General features: G+C 38.9%; 1 protein-coding gene across 1 annotated transcript in view; it reads right to left on the bottom strand.

The window, feature by feature from the left end:
- Positions 1-241: 241 nt before the first annotated feature.
- Positions 242-21,193, bottom strand: part of SLC5A12 (solute carrier family 5 member 12) — a 41,885-nt gene continuing 20,933 nt past the window's right edge. The window contains exons 8-15 of the mRNA XM_067751774.1: positions 20,288-20,376; positions 15,526-15,638; positions 10,851-10,918; positions 9,335-9,421; positions 6,430-6,596; positions 5,481-5,584; positions 2,378-2,505; positions 242-394 (exon numbers count right to left, since the gene is read on the bottom strand). Of these exons, the coding sequence (XP_067607875.1) occupies positions 242-394; positions 2,378-2,505; positions 5,481-5,584; positions 6,430-6,596; positions 9,335-9,421; positions 10,851-10,918; positions 15,526-15,638; positions 20,288-20,376 (909 nt within the window). The remainder of the gene's footprint in view (positions 395-2,377; positions 2,506-5,480; positions 5,585-6,429; positions 6,597-9,334; positions 9,422-10,850; positions 10,919-15,525; positions 15,639-20,287; positions 20,377-21,193) is intronic.

The following is a 21,193-nucleotide window of genomic DNA, read 5'->3' as shown; positions in this document are numbered from 1 at the left end:
GCCGGGCACTTAACGCTGGCTGTTTTTTCTCACCTGAAAGTGGGGTCTTCCAAAGAATAACCTGCAGAATATTCTTGGGAACAGTCATGTTATTTGTGGTCTTGAATAAGTGTAAATACATATTAGACATCCCTGTCTTCTAGCAGGGGCAAGTACAGAAGTCTACTAACCAATGGGCAAGAAGTGTGTGGGCTGTGTGTGTGTCGTGTGTGTGTGTGCGCATGCGTGTGTGTGTGTTGCCTTAGAAATGGGTAATCTTCTCTAAAGCCATGTTGTCACAGTTTTTGTCCTTGGGATCATAGCCTGGAACATGGACCAGGCTTTCTCGCCTGAGGCCGTTTCGTAAGACAGAGTCAGCCCCTTGTTTCCAGGTACTGCCATTCTCAAGGTTTTCCTGAGGAAAATGGAAAGACACATATCAGTGGGATAGTCTTAATGTATTCCAAATCAAAGTGAGGGAATCTTGCTTAGGCCTCTCCCTTTGGAAAAAAATGATAGATAAATATGAAAATAACTAAATGATAAATATGAAATAAATAAATGATAGATAAATATGAAATGATAGATAGATATGAAAATAAGTACAAATAACTGACCCAAGGCACTTCCTAACTGATCATTTTGATGCCTCAATCCATGTAGGTACTACTTCTAATGATCATAAAACAGAAAGAACAATTTAGTGAGCATTCACAATACATCGATGTGTGGTGTGAAGAAGTTTATATATCTAGTGCAACAGTCCCGTGAGGTAGTAGTATTACCTCCTGAGGAGAGACAAACCTGTGTCTCAGAAGGGCCCGCCCCTTCCTGTGAACAGCAAGGCCTCTGGTTACAACAGGGGTCCCTGTATGCAAACTTCCCAGGAGGCTGCTCAGGGTTAGCCTTTGGCAAAGGAGCCCAGTGGTGACACACTAAGTGCCCCCTCCCACTCTCGACTCAGCCTTGAGAACAGAAGCCACCTGCATCGACAGGATTTCTCATTTATTCCAGGAAACTCAGGCCTGGGAAGGTAAGTCTATAAAGCAGTAAATAACATGATTCTTTCTTTCTCGAACTTCCTCAAAATCCATTTATCCAAACAATACACTGCTTTGCTGGCTGTCCTCTCAGCAAATAGATTGCTTTCCCATTCTGAGCCCTTGTCAAGGTGATGCTGTCCTCGTGGCAAAACTATGAAACTCAGCTTTACTTCACATACATGTTATTATGGTGTTTTGAGGAAGGAAAACAAATGACATCTTAGGAGCTGTGATAAGGGCGAAGAGTCTCTCTCCTAAAGTACTGAAAGAGTAAAATATCTGGGTCTGAAAGAACAATAATAAGCCCTCACTAAAAAAGAAAAAAAAAAAGCCTGCCTGTAATCAGGCTGAGAGGACAGACACAGATAAGACCCGTTGCAACCCCAACAGGAAACAGTGCTTCTTCCAAGGTCTTGGAATTACCGGTTGCCATAGTAATTCATTGAGTGATTGCTGCTCTTTGAGCAGTGCTGCCCCAGGTGGCTTTATCTTCATTCCCACTTCTCTTACTTAGACCCTTCTCAGAATCTTTCAGTGGGAGCCTGAACCTTTACCCTCTTGTTGAGAGTGGCACTCCCTGGTTCCCCTGGGGTAGCCCTGTCCCCTTGCTGTATGTATCAAGTCAATAAGTCCAATTTGGTCTGACCACAGGCTGTTCCTGGTGGTCTTGGGCTGATATGACCTTAATCGTACTCAGACAGTGTCTCTAGACCTTAATAGCACTGGAACAATGTCCCTAGCCCTGTGTGGCCTAAACACAATTCTCAGCGGGACAAGGGGAGAGCTGGGAGGTTATGTAGATCCTGTCACTTCTCTACCTAAGAAGTTCCACCAATAAATCTTACTTTATATTTACACCTCATGGCACACTGGAGATGTTCATGTGTAGATCACGGTGCATGGTTTCCCCCAGTTCACAGATAAAAGCTGAAGTTCCAAGAGGTTAAATAACTCACCCAAGGAAAGTTAGACATGGAACCAGGATTAAACCCAGGGCTGACTCTAAAGCCCATGCTTTTCACCATTATACTAGATGTGCCCCCTCTTTTCTTCCTTTTCTATTATTAATTTTTAAAAATTTTCCTAGAATTTACCCTCACAGGGATTAAAGGGAATTTTGGAACTTGATCAGTTGCAACGACAATTCAGCCCAAAGGCACATTTACCTATCAACATAATTTACGTGCTTAAAAACTAGTTAGCTGAGGTAACTGAAGTGGAAACCCAGATTCTTTCAGGTTCTCATATCCACTGCCTTCCCTCCTTGCACCCAGCCTTGTAGATGGTTTAAATGGGCAGAAAGGGAATCCTTTTGAGCCAATTCACATTATTCAGAAGCTCAAACATCAGCTCACCTGCTCTGTTCCACTGTCATGCTGAACACCACACCAGCACAGTGTTTTGTATTTCTTGGACCAAAAGCAAAATAAATTGCAAACCGGTCTAATTAGCAGCGGTTGAATATCCTTGCCCTTTTGGTGACCTATTAACAAAAGGAAAAATGGGTAAGTTGTTGCACGCTTCCAGGAGTTTCTTTGATGATTTAAGCATTGTCCACTTGAGAAGCAGGTCACTTCTTAGGAGAAGAGTGAAAAGAGGCCTGATTGGTTAAAATACAGAAATTGGTAACTGCTCAAAAAAGTGAGAGTTTGCTTTTAAACATCCACAAACTGTCAGGTCAGGCAAACTCACGGCCTTAAACAAATAGAAACAACATATTTATTTTTAAATATTTATTGTGGAAAACCCTCCTAGTACCCTTTGTAGGCCAGCAGAGGAGATTACAGGAATTATATAATTTCTTCCTTTAGGAAAGCTCTCAGTTTTCCACCAAATCAGATCTATTAGAGGTCATCAGAATCAGTATTAGTGAAATTAGGAAGATTATTTTTACTGTTTTTTCTTCCTTTCATGCCAGCATCCTGAACAAGGAATACCTTCATGTTTCCTCCAGCTACTCTGGACTTCCCTGACATCTCCTTCCTTATCATTAAAACATACCTGTTCAATGTCCTATTCCTTCAACCCTGTTGTGGAACCAGAGTCTCCGGCCATCAGAGCCTAAAATATTTACTGTCTAGCCTTTAACGTAAAAAGTTTACTAACCTCTGTGTTGGATCTTTGATCTTGTCAGAGAAATGTTATAGATTACATTCTAAATTGTCAGGAATCATATATATGTGTACGGTAAACATATGGCCAGAGGGTCTTTGTTGCAATTACTCAACTCTACCTTTGTAGAGTGAAATCAGCCAGAGACAATAGTATATGAATGGGCATGACTGTGTTTCTATAAAACTTTATTTATAAAGAGAGGTAATGGACCAAATGTATTCTTAGTTTACTGATCCCCGACCTAAGAGATAAACTTAATGAATTGATAACTAAAGGTTTTATATCTGAGACCTGTAGCTACATGATACATGAAGAAACAAATTGGGAAGGTTCACACGAGTACAAACTGCTGTGCAGTGGAAACCAGACTAGAATAAACCCACACAGTGCCCTCAAGAGTGGGAGGTTCTGGCCACCTAATAAACTGATGAAGATATTTGTTCTTGACTTAGGAAATGGTATTTTCATTTCACGAGGTTAACGAGATAAAGGAAAACAACTCTTAACTGCCCAGTAGAATTTTACCAGTAATAACAAAAACTTTAAAGTATATCTTGGGCCAAGATCACCTTTTAATAGCTGATGCAGAGAATCATTAATGATATAAACCATCTGGAGATACTAATCAAAATAGACATAATTCTATTTTATGAGTAACATAAATAGCATATATTCGAAGTGCTAGATCATCTAGAAGAAGCAGAATTGAAATGAGCACCTATTAAGACCAAGCAAGACAAATAGCAAGAACAAGACAATATACGACACACGATGAGCAGGCCCACAAAAGGCCTCTGGCTTCCCCACTGACCCTGTCCTGCAAACAGTTAACATTTTAAGACATTTTTAAAGATTCACTGGGTGTTATAGAAGGTTTATGAAAGCCCCTTTGTGACCAGACCTGAAGGTGTTCAGATAGCACTAGGGCCTCATTTGGAAGATAGGTACCAGGAGGCAAGGATCAAAACTATTTTCAAAGATTTGGTCGAGTGCCATAACTACCCTCTGATAAAGTGCTTCCTTTTGGTGTTAAGGACATTTCCCTAAGATTTTGGATATTTGTAGAAAAATAAAACCCAAGGGTTGATACAAGGACAGTTGTTTGTGCTCAAGATGGCAAAGAAGTTTCCATCTAAATACAACATAATGGCTGCTGCATCAACACAAGAACATGTCAATTCCAACAAGCATCTGGAAAATACCTCGAATTTATGATGCCCACAATACCTGCTTTGGAACCAGGCAGCTAAAACTCTAGCTGTCTTCTAAAGGTGACTGACCACTCAACTGATAAGTCTAGGTGTATCCTACTAGGATCAAGGAAGCCTCCATGGTTGTTAGGGCACTGAGGAAAAAATCTAAGCACCATAAATAGACCACCTTTCATTTGAGCCCATTTTCCATAAAGAAAAATATTTGGGGAGTTCATGAACAGCTGGGGTTACAAAATTTATGTTCTATTCCTTATCATAGCCAAGATTGGCTTAAATTTAAATGAAGAGCTGGTGATCTCTTGCCCAGAGCAATAAGGCATTGGAGCTTGCACACAGTGTTTCTAAGTCACCAGGAATATTGCCATTCAGATTTTGTGTTAAGTAGGAATCTTGACTTCCCGTATAGCCTGTGACTATATAATGGTAGTGGAAAACTAGAATATCTTAATATTTGATTCAGCTAAACTGCATACTCCAAAGAGGCAGAGTAGATTACAGTGGGCCTATTCCACACTATCCTCCCCCACCAATCCTTCATGAGCTTTGGCATAAAAAGGACACTGAACCATCAGAGGGACTATGGCTCAAGGTACAGGGGGGAAGTCAACACTGGTACCAGAAATGGCGTAGAGTGAAGCTGCTCACTGCAGAACTCCTGGGCCTAGAGGACTGGCCTCCGAAGGACACCATATGCAAAAGCAACAGTAAGACTCTCCTCTGCTTATCTAGTAGGTTAGTAAAGGCTAACCCATGAGATAGTAAGGCATTTATAAGGAGAAAACTGCAATGAAGGGGAAAAGAACCACTCTTAATATTTAATCTTCTTACTGATATATTGCAAAGGATTCGTCCTACTCAGGCCCCTGAGGGCCATGTGTCTAAAGATCTTTTTTAATAATATATGGGGAATATTTAAGAATACACTATACATATTAGTAATCGTGTGTACAACAATCAGGGGGATGCTTTTACATGTCAGTTTGGAGAAAGTAGATAATATCTCTTTGGGAAAATGGACTTTTTGTGGTGGACCCAAATTCAGACCCATAAGACAGCTGCCTAGTCCAGAAGTGGGTGAGACCAGCCCACGTCTTTCTTGGTCCCCAGAAGAGGAAGGCATGTAACCGACCTGTCGCAAAGCTGATGATTACTCCAGCAGCCATGCATCCCAGGCAGCCTACTGCACTGTAGTATAGGTAGGAGAGCGCATACCAGGTCTCAGCAATGGCAGGTCTGCAGAGAACAATGGCACATCATCAGTTCCGTGTGTGTGAAGTCAGGATTCACAGTGACTTACAGGACAGCCGAGGGTTCATTTTAGGGACTGGCATCTCTCAAAACCCTCAAAGCTTAACTTTTTGTCACTTGATTATTTTTTTAAAAAAACCGACTGTAGACTAGTTGTACTTTATATTCCACTCAACCCAATCCATTTGTAAATTACAAGTCTTGCTACTGAACCATAATTGCAATGAGGACCGTGCCTTCCATTTCTTCTGCACTATTTATTCTTCAGACATTTACAAGACCCAGATTTAGTGCCAGAAATTGTGACAGACACTGGAGATTAAAGATGAGTAAGCCACAAAGTCTACATGTAGGAGCTGACAATCATAAAATAGGCTAAAACGCCGTGGTGGAAGAGAAACAAAGGATTTGGAGAATATTCAGAAAGAGTGTCAAACCCAGGCTGATATGTGAGATGATGCCTCAACTTATTTTTTTAAAATGGTTAGTTTTAATCAATCAAAGATGGCAGTTAGGGCTAGGATTTAGCATTCCAAGAAAAGAGGATAGAATAAGCACAGGCAGTAAGGAAGAAACAACATAGTGGACCTGAGAACTCAGACCTCCAATTAGCCCTCTTGCCAAGTTCACTCTTGGGCATCAGGATGCAGAGGGATGGATATTTACAGAAAGCTGGAACCCCCAGACACTCTTCAATGATGGGTACTACCCAGAGCGATTCTCATAGGGGAGCAAGATGGTCTCCTCAGACTTAGCACAGAAGAATGCACTTTTCTCTAACCTGGTGACCCTCTCTCTGGGACCTGATGCTATCCTGAAGGTCAGCATACCTGCTGGACAGCAGTGGAGGCACTGATTCTGTCACATTTGATGGGACACACTGGTCAGTTGATAAAGGCAAAGGCCATGTCTTGGAGGTTGGTGCAGGGTAAATTAAGGCCCCAATGGCCACCCAAAATGACAAGATGATCCCAGTCAGAAGGCCTCCTAGGGCACCCTTGATGAAGAAAAAAAAAAAAAAGTAATGAGAGATTTGACAAAGCCATTGAAAGAATAATGAGATGATGAGTCTTGTATCTCAGGGATTCTGGTTTTCTACCCCAGATCTTGGCCACATGTACTAGAAACAGCCCACTTACACTGCCTGCCTTCAACCCCCCACAATGTAGCTTCACATAGGAATAAATGGTTCTTTAAATGAAGACATTGGAGGGTTTTACTGTGGGCATTATATGTAAAATTTCTAGCAGGAATTTTTTTTCTCCTTTTTGGCTTCTTCCTCATCACTTCAACATCTGCTGAACCTCAGTTTCCAGTAGAAGAGTTTCAGAAATGCAGGAAAACCTCAGATAATAGAGTTACTGGGGTCATTTTTCACTGACAGCCATTATAAGCTACTACTATATAGAAACTTTTACCCTCATAGCTCTTCCCAAGTAATTCTGCTCAAGTCCTCTGACTCCCAAGTTTGGAGTTTTTAGTTTGAGTCTAACTACTAGCAAGTATATTTACTAGTCCTGTCATTTAAGGGTCATACTTCTGATAAAAAGTTAAAAGTCAATGAGTCATTTCTCCTGTAAAGGAAGCAGAACAATCGAGCAGGGATCACGACCACTGGATGTTGCTGGTCTCTGCCAGATAGCCGAGCCTTCTCTGTGACAGGAAACAACTTGTTGGTTTCTCTATTTATTCAGAAAAAAAGACTCCTCAGTTACAGCACCAGAATGTTCTGTTCGTTTTAGTTTGGGGGAAACTAAAGCAATGTGTATGATTCGAATACCTGGGCCCTTGGTCTAGACCAGTGGTCTGCAAACTTCTTAACAGCCAGCTAAGGAGTATTTTAGGTTTTGTGGGCCATTCAGTGTCTGTCACAACTACCCAATTCTGCCATCACAGCACAGAAACAGCCATAGACAGTATATATACCTAGGAGAGTGGCTGTGTTCCAGTAACACTACGTGTGGTCACTGAAAGGTGAATTTCACAAAATATATATGTGTCATGAAGTATTATTTTGCTTTTGATTTTTGACAACTATTTAAAAATGTCTAAACCATTTTTAGTTTGCAGGTCACCCAAAAACTGGAGATCAGCTAGATTTAGCTTGAGGGATATAGTATGCTGGCCCCTGGCCTACCAGTAAAGGGTAAATGGACTTCAGTAGGAGAGTCAGCCCTCACTGATTTATAGTAGCTGCCTGGAGAGACGTGCTGAGAAGGATTCTGAGGTTGCATCCACACTCTGTGGAAAGAGAGCCATGATTGATTAGTACCATCAGCCATGGCTAACGACAAGGGGAGAGGTGACCCCAATTGGTATTATTTACTTTCCTCTATCTAGAACAAGGTGGTTTCCTGGATTAAATAGCAGGACCATAACTCGCTAACATAGATAAATTAATGTTTAGAATGAACTAAGTTGTTATGTTGCTAGTTATTAGGTTTTTTTTGTAGCTAGGAAATTACCTTTCCTCATATTATCTCCGCAAGAATTAAACTATCCCTGTCAACCTCAATCTCAGAAAAGTTGATTAAAACAAAGTGTCTCCTAATAAGACTGCAAGGAAGCACCACAAATTCCCAAATGTTTCACATCTATCCACTCTCTTTACCTATCTACACAAGATTTATCTAGAATAGAGGTCAATAAGGGTCAGGTAGCCACGGAGACCTAATTAGGTATACCATGTGGCTTGGGCTTTATCAAGACTCCTATAGTATATTTAAAAATATGAAAAACTGGGCTTCCCTGGTGGGAAAATATGAAATTTAAAAATATGAAAAACTGGGCTTCCCTGGTGGCACAGTGGTTGAGAGTCCTCCTGCTGATGCAGGGGACATGGGTTCGTGCCCCAGTTTGGGAGGATCCCACATGCCGCGGAGCGGCTGGGCCCGTGAGCCATGGCCGCTGGGCCTGCGCGTCCGGAGCCTGTGCTCCGCAACGGGAGAGGCCACAGCAGTGAGAGGCCCGCGTACCGCAAAAAAAGAAAAACTAACTAACTAAATAAAAATATGTATACAGTCAGGTTTCCTAGAGTCTAAAAACTTTCTAAAAAGATTTGCATGTAAGTGGATGAATGAATGCAATAAATGACAAATGGCAACTTTGCTAGATTGAAAAAATTATATTTTAAATATTTAAAAATATTACTATAGTACTATTTTTCCAAATAAGTGTTCCTTTTGATTTATGTTTACTACACAGTCATCCAACCAATGTTTACTTAAAGGCAAACCACTAGCTTGTCAGCCAAGAACACCAAGAAGATTCAGCTGTCAGAATATACCAGGCTGGTCTCCCCTCCCTTTCTTAAATTAGTTAATTAATTAAATTACTTATAATTTTGGGTAACTAAATATAGAAAAGAAATTTACATTTTTAAAGTTTTCAAAATCATGTTTTAACTAAACTATGTCTGATCTCAATATCTACTTTAAATTTCATTTTGTGGGCTCTTAATTTAGAGAAGACGATTTAAACCCTACAGAATCAGGTTTGATGCCATGACATATGGTATTTCATGACCACTACTTTCTTGGCTTTCTGCTCCTAATACAGCTTCACTGAAGTCAGAGATTGGAAGGCTGGGGTTCTATTTAGTTCTGCTGTAGAAAGAAGCCCCCATTTTTTTCTGGCAAAGACAAATAGCGTTTCCAAGGAGGACTGAGAGGAGGGAGAAAATGTCTGAGGCCCAGTCTCAGCTGGGAAGTGTGAAGAGGGGCGTGGGAGACTTACCTTCCAGTTCACAAAAGGGAACAGGATTCCCAGAGAGAACAAGCCCAGCATCGGTCCCCCACACATGCCGTGGATGCTGAGGGCAGCCTGTGGATCAAAGCAGATCAGATCAACACTACACTCCCCTGAATCTGTGGCCCACCTAGGACCACCCCCTTTCTTGGACCGGAGATGAAATACAGTCTTAGTCCTGACTGTGCCACTCATGAATCATGTGCTTCCTGGAAATCATTTCTCCATTCTGGGCTCATTAATAAGCACTGTGTATGTAAAACACCAAAAACGCCTACAAACATACGTGTGTGAGGGTGTGCACGTGTGTGTAAACACACACAGGCAATTTGGATTTGGTAGAATAAGTTTTCCCTCAAGCTGGAACTTATTGATTTGTTTATATTTTCTATCTTATCAAAAGCTTTTTAAATAATGTACCTAATAAATACATCTATAACTTATGTTGAATATCTCAGGTAGTTGATCCAGCTGTTCTAATTTAGTTTGAATAATTTTATAATTTTAATAATAATAATTGTCTGTTACCCCACTCCTGCTATCCCAGCAGAATACCTCAAGGATGTTGAAGCATTAAGTTGGGACATGATGGGGAGGACATTGGACATTCCATATCCTATAACAAATTTTTATGGCTCTGTCTCCTTTGGATATAGAGAGAGTTTGGCAAATGCATTTCCATATCTCTTAACCTCTAAGTTATTGAAGCCGGTGAACTGGTTAGGGGCTTTAATTAAGCTAGTTTTCTATCAGCCTATAATAGCCTTGGGCCATGGCCTTGCAGAAGTCTTGAATATACACAGGCACTGACATGCCTGCAAGGGAGCATGTACACACATATGTGCGTGTGCACGCGCACACACACACACACACACACACACACACACACACAAAGCTACTCTGCAATGCAGCCCTGTCTAGTTCTATCAATACAACTGCAGGTCTCTTAGATAAAGTGGCTGTGATAAGGATGCTCTAAAGACTTTATACATATTTCCTATTTGTCAGGCACCCCTATGTGTCTTATGTGTCAGATAATAAAGATGAAATACCCTGGCACTCTAAATAAATGACCTCATTTCATCCCCACAATTACCCTGCTTAGTTGGTAGCACTAACTGGTAGTTAGTAACCAACTGGTAGTTGGTAGCACTAACAGTTAGCTTGAACATAAGCATTCTATAAATGTCAATTGTAATTATTGTTTTTCCTGCTAAGATTATCATTCCTACTTTTATTTCAGGATCATACATTCTCAGATCTGGATTTCAAAAGGTTTTCTAATTTTATTACAGTGTACCTTGTCACTGAGTCTCATTACTAGATTTTAAAAGTTTCCCCTCTTGAAAGAAATTTTGGTTGAAATTTTACATGCATGTGTAACTTGGACCTGGTATCGGAGAGTATGAGCATTTGGGATTTGGAGGAATAGGAAAAGTATTAGAAAAGAAGGTGGGTAAAAAGTTGCTACGAAATCAAATGTGTCTTTTTCCTCTTTCATTACCTGTACAACGCTCCCCAGGAGGGATGCAGCCACAGCCATGGAGGTACATATTATGCCAAACAAGAGACCTGGAGGAAAGAAACTTCATGACTATCATCCAAGCTGGCTTTGAGGGATCCACTGAACTCCTGCCCGGGGCCGTCTCTCATGTAAACCCTATCAGAAGGGGTCTCAGGAAGGACTGTCCACCCCGCTTAGCCATCACAAGCCCCAAGAGGGCCATTTAAGAGACTTTCTCCCAAAGACATGTTTTCCTAGGTCAGGCAGAATGAGCTGGAATCCAGCCTTGAGGAGTCTTCTCTACAAGATTTAAGAAAAATGCTGTCCTGGTGACTTCTCTGGTGGTCCAGTGGTTGAGACTTCACCTTCCAATGCAAGGGGTGTGCAGGTTTGATCCCTGGTCAGGGAGGTAAGATCCCACATGTCTCGTGGCCAAAAAACCAAAATATAAAACAGAAGCAATGTTGTAACAAATTCAAGAAAGACTTTAAAAATGGTCCACATCCAAAAAATCTTTAAAAAAAAAAAAAAAAGAAGAAGAAGAAAACTGTCCTGTGGAAGCAACATGAAAATGCAGAAAGGTCACTGGTCTACTAGGCTAATCCAGATTAAATTCGTGAGAATTAAATCCCTTTCGACCACTCACCAATAATCAGCTGAAGACGTTACTAACCTCTCTGGGATATGGATAGTTTTCATCATTAAAATGGCTAAATAGTTATACAGTTTACCTCACAGATTTTGAAAATCTGGAAAATTTTTCTGGTCTTTTCATGCTTTATTCATACCTTCATTATGGCCCTCAGTATACTGTGTAATGATTTCTTTATTTACATGGCTATGTTGGAGCACCATAAGGGCCATCAGGGTACCGCGCTCTGCAGCATCTTGCACAGGGTGCCTCCAGCATCATAGGATCTCGCTGGATGAATCAACATATCCATCTTAGTAATCTTTTAAAGGTGATGTCTTCTTTCAAACCATCTTTTAAAAAATAATTGTTTTTCTACATCTTTGTTTAAAAACTATCTTAAAAGTCATTCAATTCACATTACAATCCATAGACTAAATGAGAGGGACAAGGTGCTGGAGAGGGATTTAGACAGACACACAGTGACAGAAATAGAGAAAATGATTTTTCTCATTCTGTTTGAAATTCTCTCTCAGCTAAATATTTGGCTGAGTTCCCAATGTCACCATTAATGCAATTTTATTGAGTACTGACCATATGTCAAGCACTTAACTAAATGCCAGTGCTATAAATGCCACTGCCCCAGAGATCTCACATTTTAGGAAGGGACTACACATAAATAAATTAATTTATCCAACAGTGCCTGTTGCATAGCAAGTACTATGTGCTTGCCATTATTATTATTATCATTATTATTATCATCATCATCATCATTTCAGACTTAGTACATGATATCTCTAAAATTTATTATCAGGAATTCACTTTTAAGATGAAATCAGGATAGCGAATTTTAATGCTATATTTTCCAACTTCTCAGTAAAACACAGAAAAATAAGGAAACTCACACAACACTAAAATCCAAGTTTGATCAATAAACACCTTTCAGAATTCTAAAATTGTTCCCATTATATTTAAAGATGATAGATTAGAAACAATGTTTGCCCTCGTTCTCTTTCACTTCATGAATAAGCAGAACTCCACCTGCCTGAAGAAAATAACAAAAATGTCTTTTCTCTGCTACCGATTACCCTCTTGCTGGGCCAACGGTTATATGTTTCGAATGGGATTCTAGGCAACCACCCCTCAATTCAAGGTTCTACATTTTTGTGCTGACTAGAGAATTGATTCAGTTCCCCTCTCCCCCATATCTTTACACTTCCACCAGATTGCAATCAATAGCAACCTGCAAGGCAGCGAGTCTAGGGGAAATTGGTGGGGTTCCATGCAGACCTGGAGTGTACGGATCCACAGATAAAGCAGTAAATGTGTGTGGGGGGGTAGCGAAAGCACCACCGTTGCAGCAAATACTATGGATTTTCCAAGTGCTACATCAGCTCAGAGGATCAGACAATAAACCATGGGCAGAAGAGGAATTTCTACCCAGCATATTCATGAATGTCTGCTAGAAATTGGGAATTGCACCAGGAGTGATGCCAATCCACCTGCTATTAGCTGTAACTCATTATGCAAGATAGTGAAAAAATTAAGGCAATTCAACTACCCAGTTAACAAACATTCGGTCAGCACCAATCTCTCCTTGTTCAAGCATAAGGAAAAAGAAAAAAAGAAATATGGGATCCATGCCAAAATATTACTAAACAAGGAAATGAATAATTAACCTGAAAACTCAAATACAGAATATGTTTTCTGGAAATACTTAAGAGCCAGAAAAAAAAGTATTTAGAAACTGGCAATTTCAATATGATGCAAAACACATAGATTCAATGACGCAACAAGTGCAGTTCAAGAGAAAGCAAATGATATGAAAACACAACAAAGTAGGGTGCAACACCCATAAGTTTAGATGAAGATGAATCCAGGTGTGATAAGGAAGAACTATAAGGAAATTAAAAATTATAATAGTTGACCAAGCACTTCCTCACCTAGGTATTTACCAAAGAGAAATGAAAACATGTTCACAAAAAAGACCTGTGCAAGAATATTCATAGCAGCTTTATTCATAAAAAACTCAAACTGAAACAACCTAGGTCCATCAATAGAAGTAGAAGTTAAAAAAAAAAGGTAAATCCATACAATGCCATACTACTCGGCCATAAAAAGGGATAAACTACTGATACAAAAAAAACCATGGGTGTATCTCAACAATATTATGCTGAGTGAAAGGAGTCCTTACAAAAAAGAGTGGTACTGTGTGATTCAAGTTATACGAAATTCTAGAAGAGGTAAAACTGATCTATGATGAAAAATACCAGAATAGTAGCTGCCCCTAGAGGGAATTGGGAGTAGGAATTACCAGAATAACCAAGAGAACTTTCCAGGGTCATAGTAATGATTTATATCTTTAGTGATTGAGTTACACAGGTGTACACATTTTTCAAAACTCAGCAAATGTATAGTTAACATTTGTCCAATTCATTGTGGGTAGATTTTACATTTAAAAAACTTTAACCAATTATTGAATTCTAGTTAATAATATGCTAAAATAATTAGGGGAAAGTGTACTGATGTCTGCAATTTATTTTTAAGTGTATCAAATATATGATGCATTAATGGATGGATATAGAGCTAGATAGATATGTGAAAAAGCAAGTTTAATAAAACATTAATGGAGAATCTTGGTGGCATATATACAGGAGATCATGGTAAATGTCTTTAAACCTTTCTGTATGATTGAATTTTTATAGTAAAATGTGAGGAACAAAACACAACAGCAGAATTCAAATCATTATTATCAAGAAAATTACTTTGTGGAGAACTTAAAGTAACATTGAGAAAAAAACCTGAGCCCTTCAAGCATGCAGAGGAAAAGGACAAAGCTATGAAAATAAGAGAAATAATGAAGAATATGGAGAACACAAACCCCAAATTAGGGGAGTATTTAAGAATAAGGGTACGATAAAACTATCAATATTTGTAGGCAATAACCACACTTATTAGAAAATCAATTAAAATTTTAAGAATCAACCAGAGTTGTGCCAATGGCCAGATATGTGCTTTACAAAACAAACAAACAAAAACAAAAAGCTATAGCATTTCCACGTTGATAGTAAACAGTTTAGAAGATATTATGGGGAAAACATTCCATTCATAATATCGATGAAAGAAGTAGAAGGAGGAGGAGAAGAAGAGGGAGGAGGGGGAGAAGCAGAAGAATGAAGACATGAGGATAATTAATACCTAAGAGAGAAAATATGGTGTTAAATGCAAAATGCTATTGCTAGATGGAAAACTTATAAAGATGTTAATTATTTCCAAATACGTTTTTCAGTTTAGTGCAGTTCTGTTGAGATGGGGGGGTGTGTGTGCAACTAGATAACATGCAGTGAATTATTTTAAACTTAATCTGAAAGAATAAACAAACATGAACAGCCCAAAATTTGTTTTTGCAAAAAAAGAAAAAAAACAGTCACAACATTTAAATTTCTTCCTAAAAATTGACAAGAGCTGCTCTACCAGATATTTTAAATAAAACACTGCAAAGCTATAGTATAAAACAAGATGGTATTAGTTCTGCAATTGATAAATAATTTAATTTAATGAAAATAAGTATATAATATTAAACATATCCTTATAGATAAAATAATTTTATATTGCATATTATTACTACTAAAACTATTAAAAACCAATGAAGAATATTTGGTAATAAAGGACTCTTTAGAAAAGAATTTGGCTTTATTAGACAAGCTGACTGGCGATAGTGAGCAGAGCATCTTCCTCTGTGGAGAGACTAAACAGGATCAATACATAGCATAATCAAGAGGTGTTGATGTGATGAATCTAGGGTGTAGGATGAACACAGAAGAATGTTGAATGTAAGGTTGGTAAAAGCTAAGCTAACTGGTCATTCTTTCCTAGTACCCTCTTGGTATCTCCAGAAGTGTAAGAATTGACATGTGAGATTCCTCGTGTATCTTCACATGCACTTGTGCCTGTCAGAGTGCCCTGAATAGTGTGTGCAGGATTTGACACGTACCACACGTTCATTTCATGATATGGAATAGAAGATCCACCGGCTGTACCTACATAAGCCTTTACTGATCCAGGTGCTCAGCTTGTCGGAGAGATGGGGAAAACAGCTCTTGACAAAATCCTCAAACGTCACTGTTGCTAAGGCATTGATGCTGGCAGCCACGGTGCTACAGGTAGAGAAAAATGAGAACATAGTCCAAGGTAAATAAAGCTGACCGGTCTGCCCTGGTGTCCAGGGCAAATAGACAAGGCAGGGCTCTAGAAAAAAACAGAGACAGACATATGTCCTTATTCTGGAACTTCAGGGGAACTACATGACCTGTCTACTCACTCTTCAAAGCTGCTTCTGTGCTTAATGCTCTTTGATGTCTTCCTCTAACTCCAGTGAAGAAGCTAGGCTTCCATGCTGGAGCTCTCACTGATTCCCCTAACAAGACATTAAATGAGTTAGCATGCAGTAGCAGAGAGATTGTGTGTGTGTGTGTGTGTGTGTGTGTGTGTGTGTGTGTGTGTGTGTGTGTGTGAAGGTTAAACTTGAGGCAGAAAGTACTGACTATCCTAATCCAGGAATCAGTACAATATGCCATTCATTCATTCATTCACTCATTCATTCATACCATTTATGCATCTGTTCATTCTGAGTACTAGGCATACAATGGTGAACCAGAAAGACATAGAGTTTACACTCTACTTGGCGACATAGACATTTAACAACGAATTATACAATTGACTACAATTGTTATGAAGAAAAATAACAGAGCTATGAAATCATGTCTTTCAGAGGCCTAAACCGATATGAAGTTAGGATATTCTTCCCAAAGGAAGTGATGGTTAAGATAGGCACTGAAAGGACCCATGCAAATTCAGAAAAAGATGTTTTAGAACAAAGGGAAAATTACAAGTAAATGCCTACAGATGGAAAACTTGTTTCATTCAACAACAGGAAGCCCCAGTGTGACTAGCATGCAATTAATAAGGGAGAAAGGGGCAAAGATAAGACTAGGAAGCAGGCAAAGACCAAAAGCACATAAAAGCTCTGATATTCTCTCTCTGACTTTCCAGAGTTCAGTCTTATAGCCCTAAAATTCGCTTAGTGGACAGAAAACCCAAGAAGTTCGAGTTTTCTTTGCAGAATAGCATGAAAGCTTATTAAATTCCTCATCTAGACCAGGAATATTTTAGCTAGTAGAATAGATGTTCCCTATAAGACTCCTCTTCTATCTGTAGATCCATGCAAGTCAAATAAGGAAAGGAGATGATCAAATAAAATAAACTTCCATGCTCCCAACGTATATGGCTCAAAATCCATCCCTTGAAAGTTTCGAACATTAGAGTTAACCCTTGAATCCATTGGGAGGGAGGGAACAAAAAGCTGATTTTGGCCCAGAGGGAGCAGATTTGTAGAACCTTTGCTGGGTTGCTTTTGAGGTCAGACGTATTATCCATATGTCAATTTCTCAGATTCTAAAACTGTTACAAGATGGTGAAAATCGTTTTTTTTTTCCTATCTCTCAACCACCATCTCTTTACTCCACCCCCCACTCTCGTCTTTCCCTTTCCCTAACCCAATACCCTCCTTAATGTTATAGTAATAGTAATCTCTCTATAATATGTACTGTCCAGTGTCTCTTTCTTGGAATTTTAGAACTTGAGATCAAAAGAATCAACCATTCTCTTATGGAGGAATTAATCTGTTGACAGGTATATTTCTCCATTCTGGAGTCAGCTTTAAGAAAAATAAATAAAGCTCTGTAGGGAGGGACAAAATGAAAGCTAGCGTGTCACCCTACTTGTGTTTGATCCTCTGGTGTTCATTGTTTCTGTCCCTAGTTTCCTTGAGATACTAATACCAACACCACAGGACAATATGATTTTATATTACTGATGCAAAATCCTACAAAGAGTATTAGTAAAAATAATTCAACAGAACACTAAATTAAAATTATACCATAAGCAATTTAAAGTCATTATATGAATTAAGAGATGTCGCTATTTTTGAAATGTCAACATGTTAATATTAATATGCCAAAAGCTAAAAAAGCAAAAAATACTCATTTCAAAAATGCCAATAGTTTACCAAAATTCAATATTTCTCCCTGATAAAAATATTTCTTAAATTAGAATAAATATATGCATTTTTGTTCTTTTTTATGATTTTATTAGTTTTATATAAATATTTTAAAATGTAAATAAATAATATAGTTTAAACCAAAACCTGAAATCATATTTAATGGTAAAATCCAAGAACAATTCCCTTTAAAGTGCATAACAGGCACTTCCCTGGTGGTGCAGTGGTTAAGGATCCTGCCTGCCAATGCAGGGGACATGGGTTCGAGCCCTGGTCTGTGAAGATCCCACATGACGCGGAGCAACGAAGCCTGTGCACCACAACTACTTAGCCTGTGCTCTAGAGCCTGCGAGCCACAACTACTGAGCCCACCTTCCACAATTACTGAAGCTCGTGAGCCTAGAGCCATGTCCCCCAACAAGAGAAGCCACTGCAGTGAGAAGGCCACGCACCGCAAGGAAGAGTAGCCCCTGCTCACCGCAACTAGAGAAAGCCCGCACGCAGCAACGAAGACCCAACACAGCCAAAAATAAATAAATAAATAAATTTATTAAAAAATAAAATAAAAAGATAAAGTGCATAACAAAACAAGGATTTCTGTAATCCCTCAATTTTTTTTATCATTGTTCTCAAAGCATAATTACATAAGAGTGAACATAGAAGTGTAACTATTAGAAAAGAAGAAAACTCAAAAGTATTGGCAGGTATTGTGATTTGAGTACACCCAAGTTCTATAGAATTAACTGAAAATAATTAGGAAAAATCTGATATCAAGGGAAATTCTGTAAAAGAAATATAATGAATAAATACTAACCTAACATATTTTAAATCAAACTTTAAAGCTTAGTCACTAAAATTATTAGTATTGTCATAACTGTACACAAATAGATCAAAGGAATATAAAAGAAAATCCAGGAAAAGTTCCAAATATATAAAAGAAAGTAGGATGTGATAAAGGTAGCATTTCAAGTCAGTGGTGAAAATGTGGCTTTTTACTAAAAAATAATGGGCAACTGATATCTGAATGATTATTTATAAACATGGAATGGAGAAGCCTTCATAAGAATGATATAAACCCAGAAACCATAATGTAAAAGGATTGATTAATATGAAATAGAAGCTCAACATACTCAAAAATACTATTAATAAAGCAAATATACATAGGACAGATGAGAAAAATGAGACATATGTCAATAAGCTATTTTCTTATATACATAAGGAAGAAAACTTAAAAGAAAAAAATAGCAGGGAATATGAATTGGCAGTTTACAGAAAAAGAACTACAAACGGCCAGTGAAAGTATGGAAAGGTAGCCAACCCCACTTCTGATCAAGGGAATTTGTATCATACTAAGTGAAGTAAGTGAGACAGAGAAAGACAAATACCATATGATATCACTGCCATGTGGAATTTAAAAACGTGATACTGTCTTAATGTTTTAGTCCATTGCTCTCAACGCTCTTGCCCCCATTCTCCAAGTCACTATCATGTCTACCCTGGATTAAGGCAAAAGCCTCCTGTATAGTCACCCACTTTCACCACTCTTGCTTTAGTGATAGCCACTTCCCTCCACAAAGACTGAGTCTTCAGTTGTATGACATTATCAAACCTCCTTGCTTCAAAGCTTCCTATTTAATATGAAATGCCAGCTCTTTATTCTTTCATAAAGGTTCTTCCTGATCTGATGCCTGCTTGCCTCTTTAGGCTCCTCCCCATCTGCTGTCCTCCCCGTTCCTTATGCTTCAACTCTTCTCTCGGATCCTGAACTATTCCATACAGATTATCTCCTTGGGGCTTTGGTATTTGCCCTCCCCGCTGCCTGTAAAAGTTTCTGCCTGTGATCTTCACAGAGCTGGCTTCTCCACACACTTTAGATCTCAGCACAAATGTCATATACTTAAATAGGAGTTCACTAAAGACCCTATCAAAAACAAAGTCCCCAAACCTAACCTCTCTCTAGGCTATCACTCTGTCATTTCCTTTATACTATTTGTCATTATCAAACAATGCCTTGTCTTTTTTGTTGTTGTTTAGTTATATATTGTCCATCTTCCATGTCTGCTAGAATGAAAACTCTATATCAGGGCAATACTTATGCTAGTCTTGTTCCCTGAAGTATCCCCACTGTCACCAGCTGTGCCTGGCATAATATAAACCTTCTAAAATATTTGTTAGAACAAATGTGTGAAAAATTTTGTACTTAGAATAATGTCTACATTTTGGATATGGATGTTCTTACATTTTGGATATGGATGTGCTTGAGTGTGTTATTGAAGATGGAGAGAATGGATTGCGAAGCATAGATCTGTAAGAATGTATTGCAGCTGAATGAGGAATACCAGCAGAGAGAGCTGCCTTGTGTGCTGGTGATGCGAAACCATGGGGGCAGTTGGCATCAGACAAGGTTGAGAAAATAAACAGAGAGATCTAGTGCAAAGGCGGACCTAGGTTTACATACCACCTCTGTAGTTTACTGTCTCACCATGGGTAAGTTATCTACCTTGCTAAATCTTAGTTTCCTTATTTGTAAGCTGATGATAATGAGTAGTTTCGGCCTCATATAATGTGTGACAACTAATGAGCAAATGCATATAAGGCATTCAGCAGGGCAGCTGACACACAGTGAATACTCAGTAATACTGATAATGACTACCACCATTACCTTTGTCATCCTGGTTGCCTTGCTATCACCATCCTCACCATCATCATTATCAGAACGTTATTGCCAAGTGTAGTCAATACACTAACCTCAGAGTTCCACTGAAGGCACAAGCCACAAAAAGTCCTGGGAGTCCTGGCATTGTGGCAAATAACTCCATGACGAAGTATGGCATCAGCTGAAGAGGAGGCAAAACAAGATGGGATTAATGGTCTCATCAGCAGTGTCTGAAATGTGGGACTGTATTGTAGCTTTTTAGCAAAAGGAGGTGGGAAAAAAAAGAAAAAAATAAAGTAACAATAAAGGAATTTGCCTGGACGATCATTGTTAAATGCTAACAAATGAGGTTATGATCAATCCAATTCCATGGACCTGAGGTACAGCTATAAGGGAGGGGAAGGGATAGGAAGGGGACAGTCATATAAGGAAAATGTTGGATGAACTTTAGAATATTCAGGAACTTTTAACTTTTTTTACGTTTGCAATGTGTGCTGTTTTCTTGCCTGTTTACCCTTAATGTTAGAAACTAAATCCTAAAAACAAACACTTAAAACAGGTCTTCAGGGAGTCTAGGTATTATGGTTCTACTCTGAAGCCAGATTTGTGGGAGAGGAACAGCCACAGGACACATTGGGACAGTTGTATATGTAGGGGGAGAGGATAGAGACGATAGCTCCTCCTGAGAATATTCTCCGTGAATGGAGTTTTTAAGGATGGACAAAGAGATTGTCATACTGAGTAAAATAAGTCAGACAGAGAAAAACAAATATAATATGATGCCACTTATATGTGGAATCTTAAAATAATGGTACAAATGAACCTATTTACAAAACAGAAGTAGAGTCACAGATGTAGAAAACAAACTTATGATCACCGGGGGGAAAGGAGGAGGGGGGATAAATTGGGAGATTTGGACTGACATATACACACTACTATGTATAAAATAGATAACTAATAGGAACCTACTGTATAGCACAGGGAGCTCAATACTCTGT

Source organism: Pseudorca crassidens, chromosome 9, assembly GCF_039906515.1.
Source record: "Pseudorca crassidens isolate mPseCra1 chromosome 9, mPseCra1.hap1, whole genome shotgun sequence".
NCBI classification, from domain to species: Eukaryota; Metazoa; Chordata; class Mammalia; order Artiodactyla; family Delphinidae; genus Pseudorca; species Pseudorca crassidens.
Note: the sequence above shows the minus strand (reverse complement) of the source record. Positions and strands in the feature narration are given on the sequence as shown.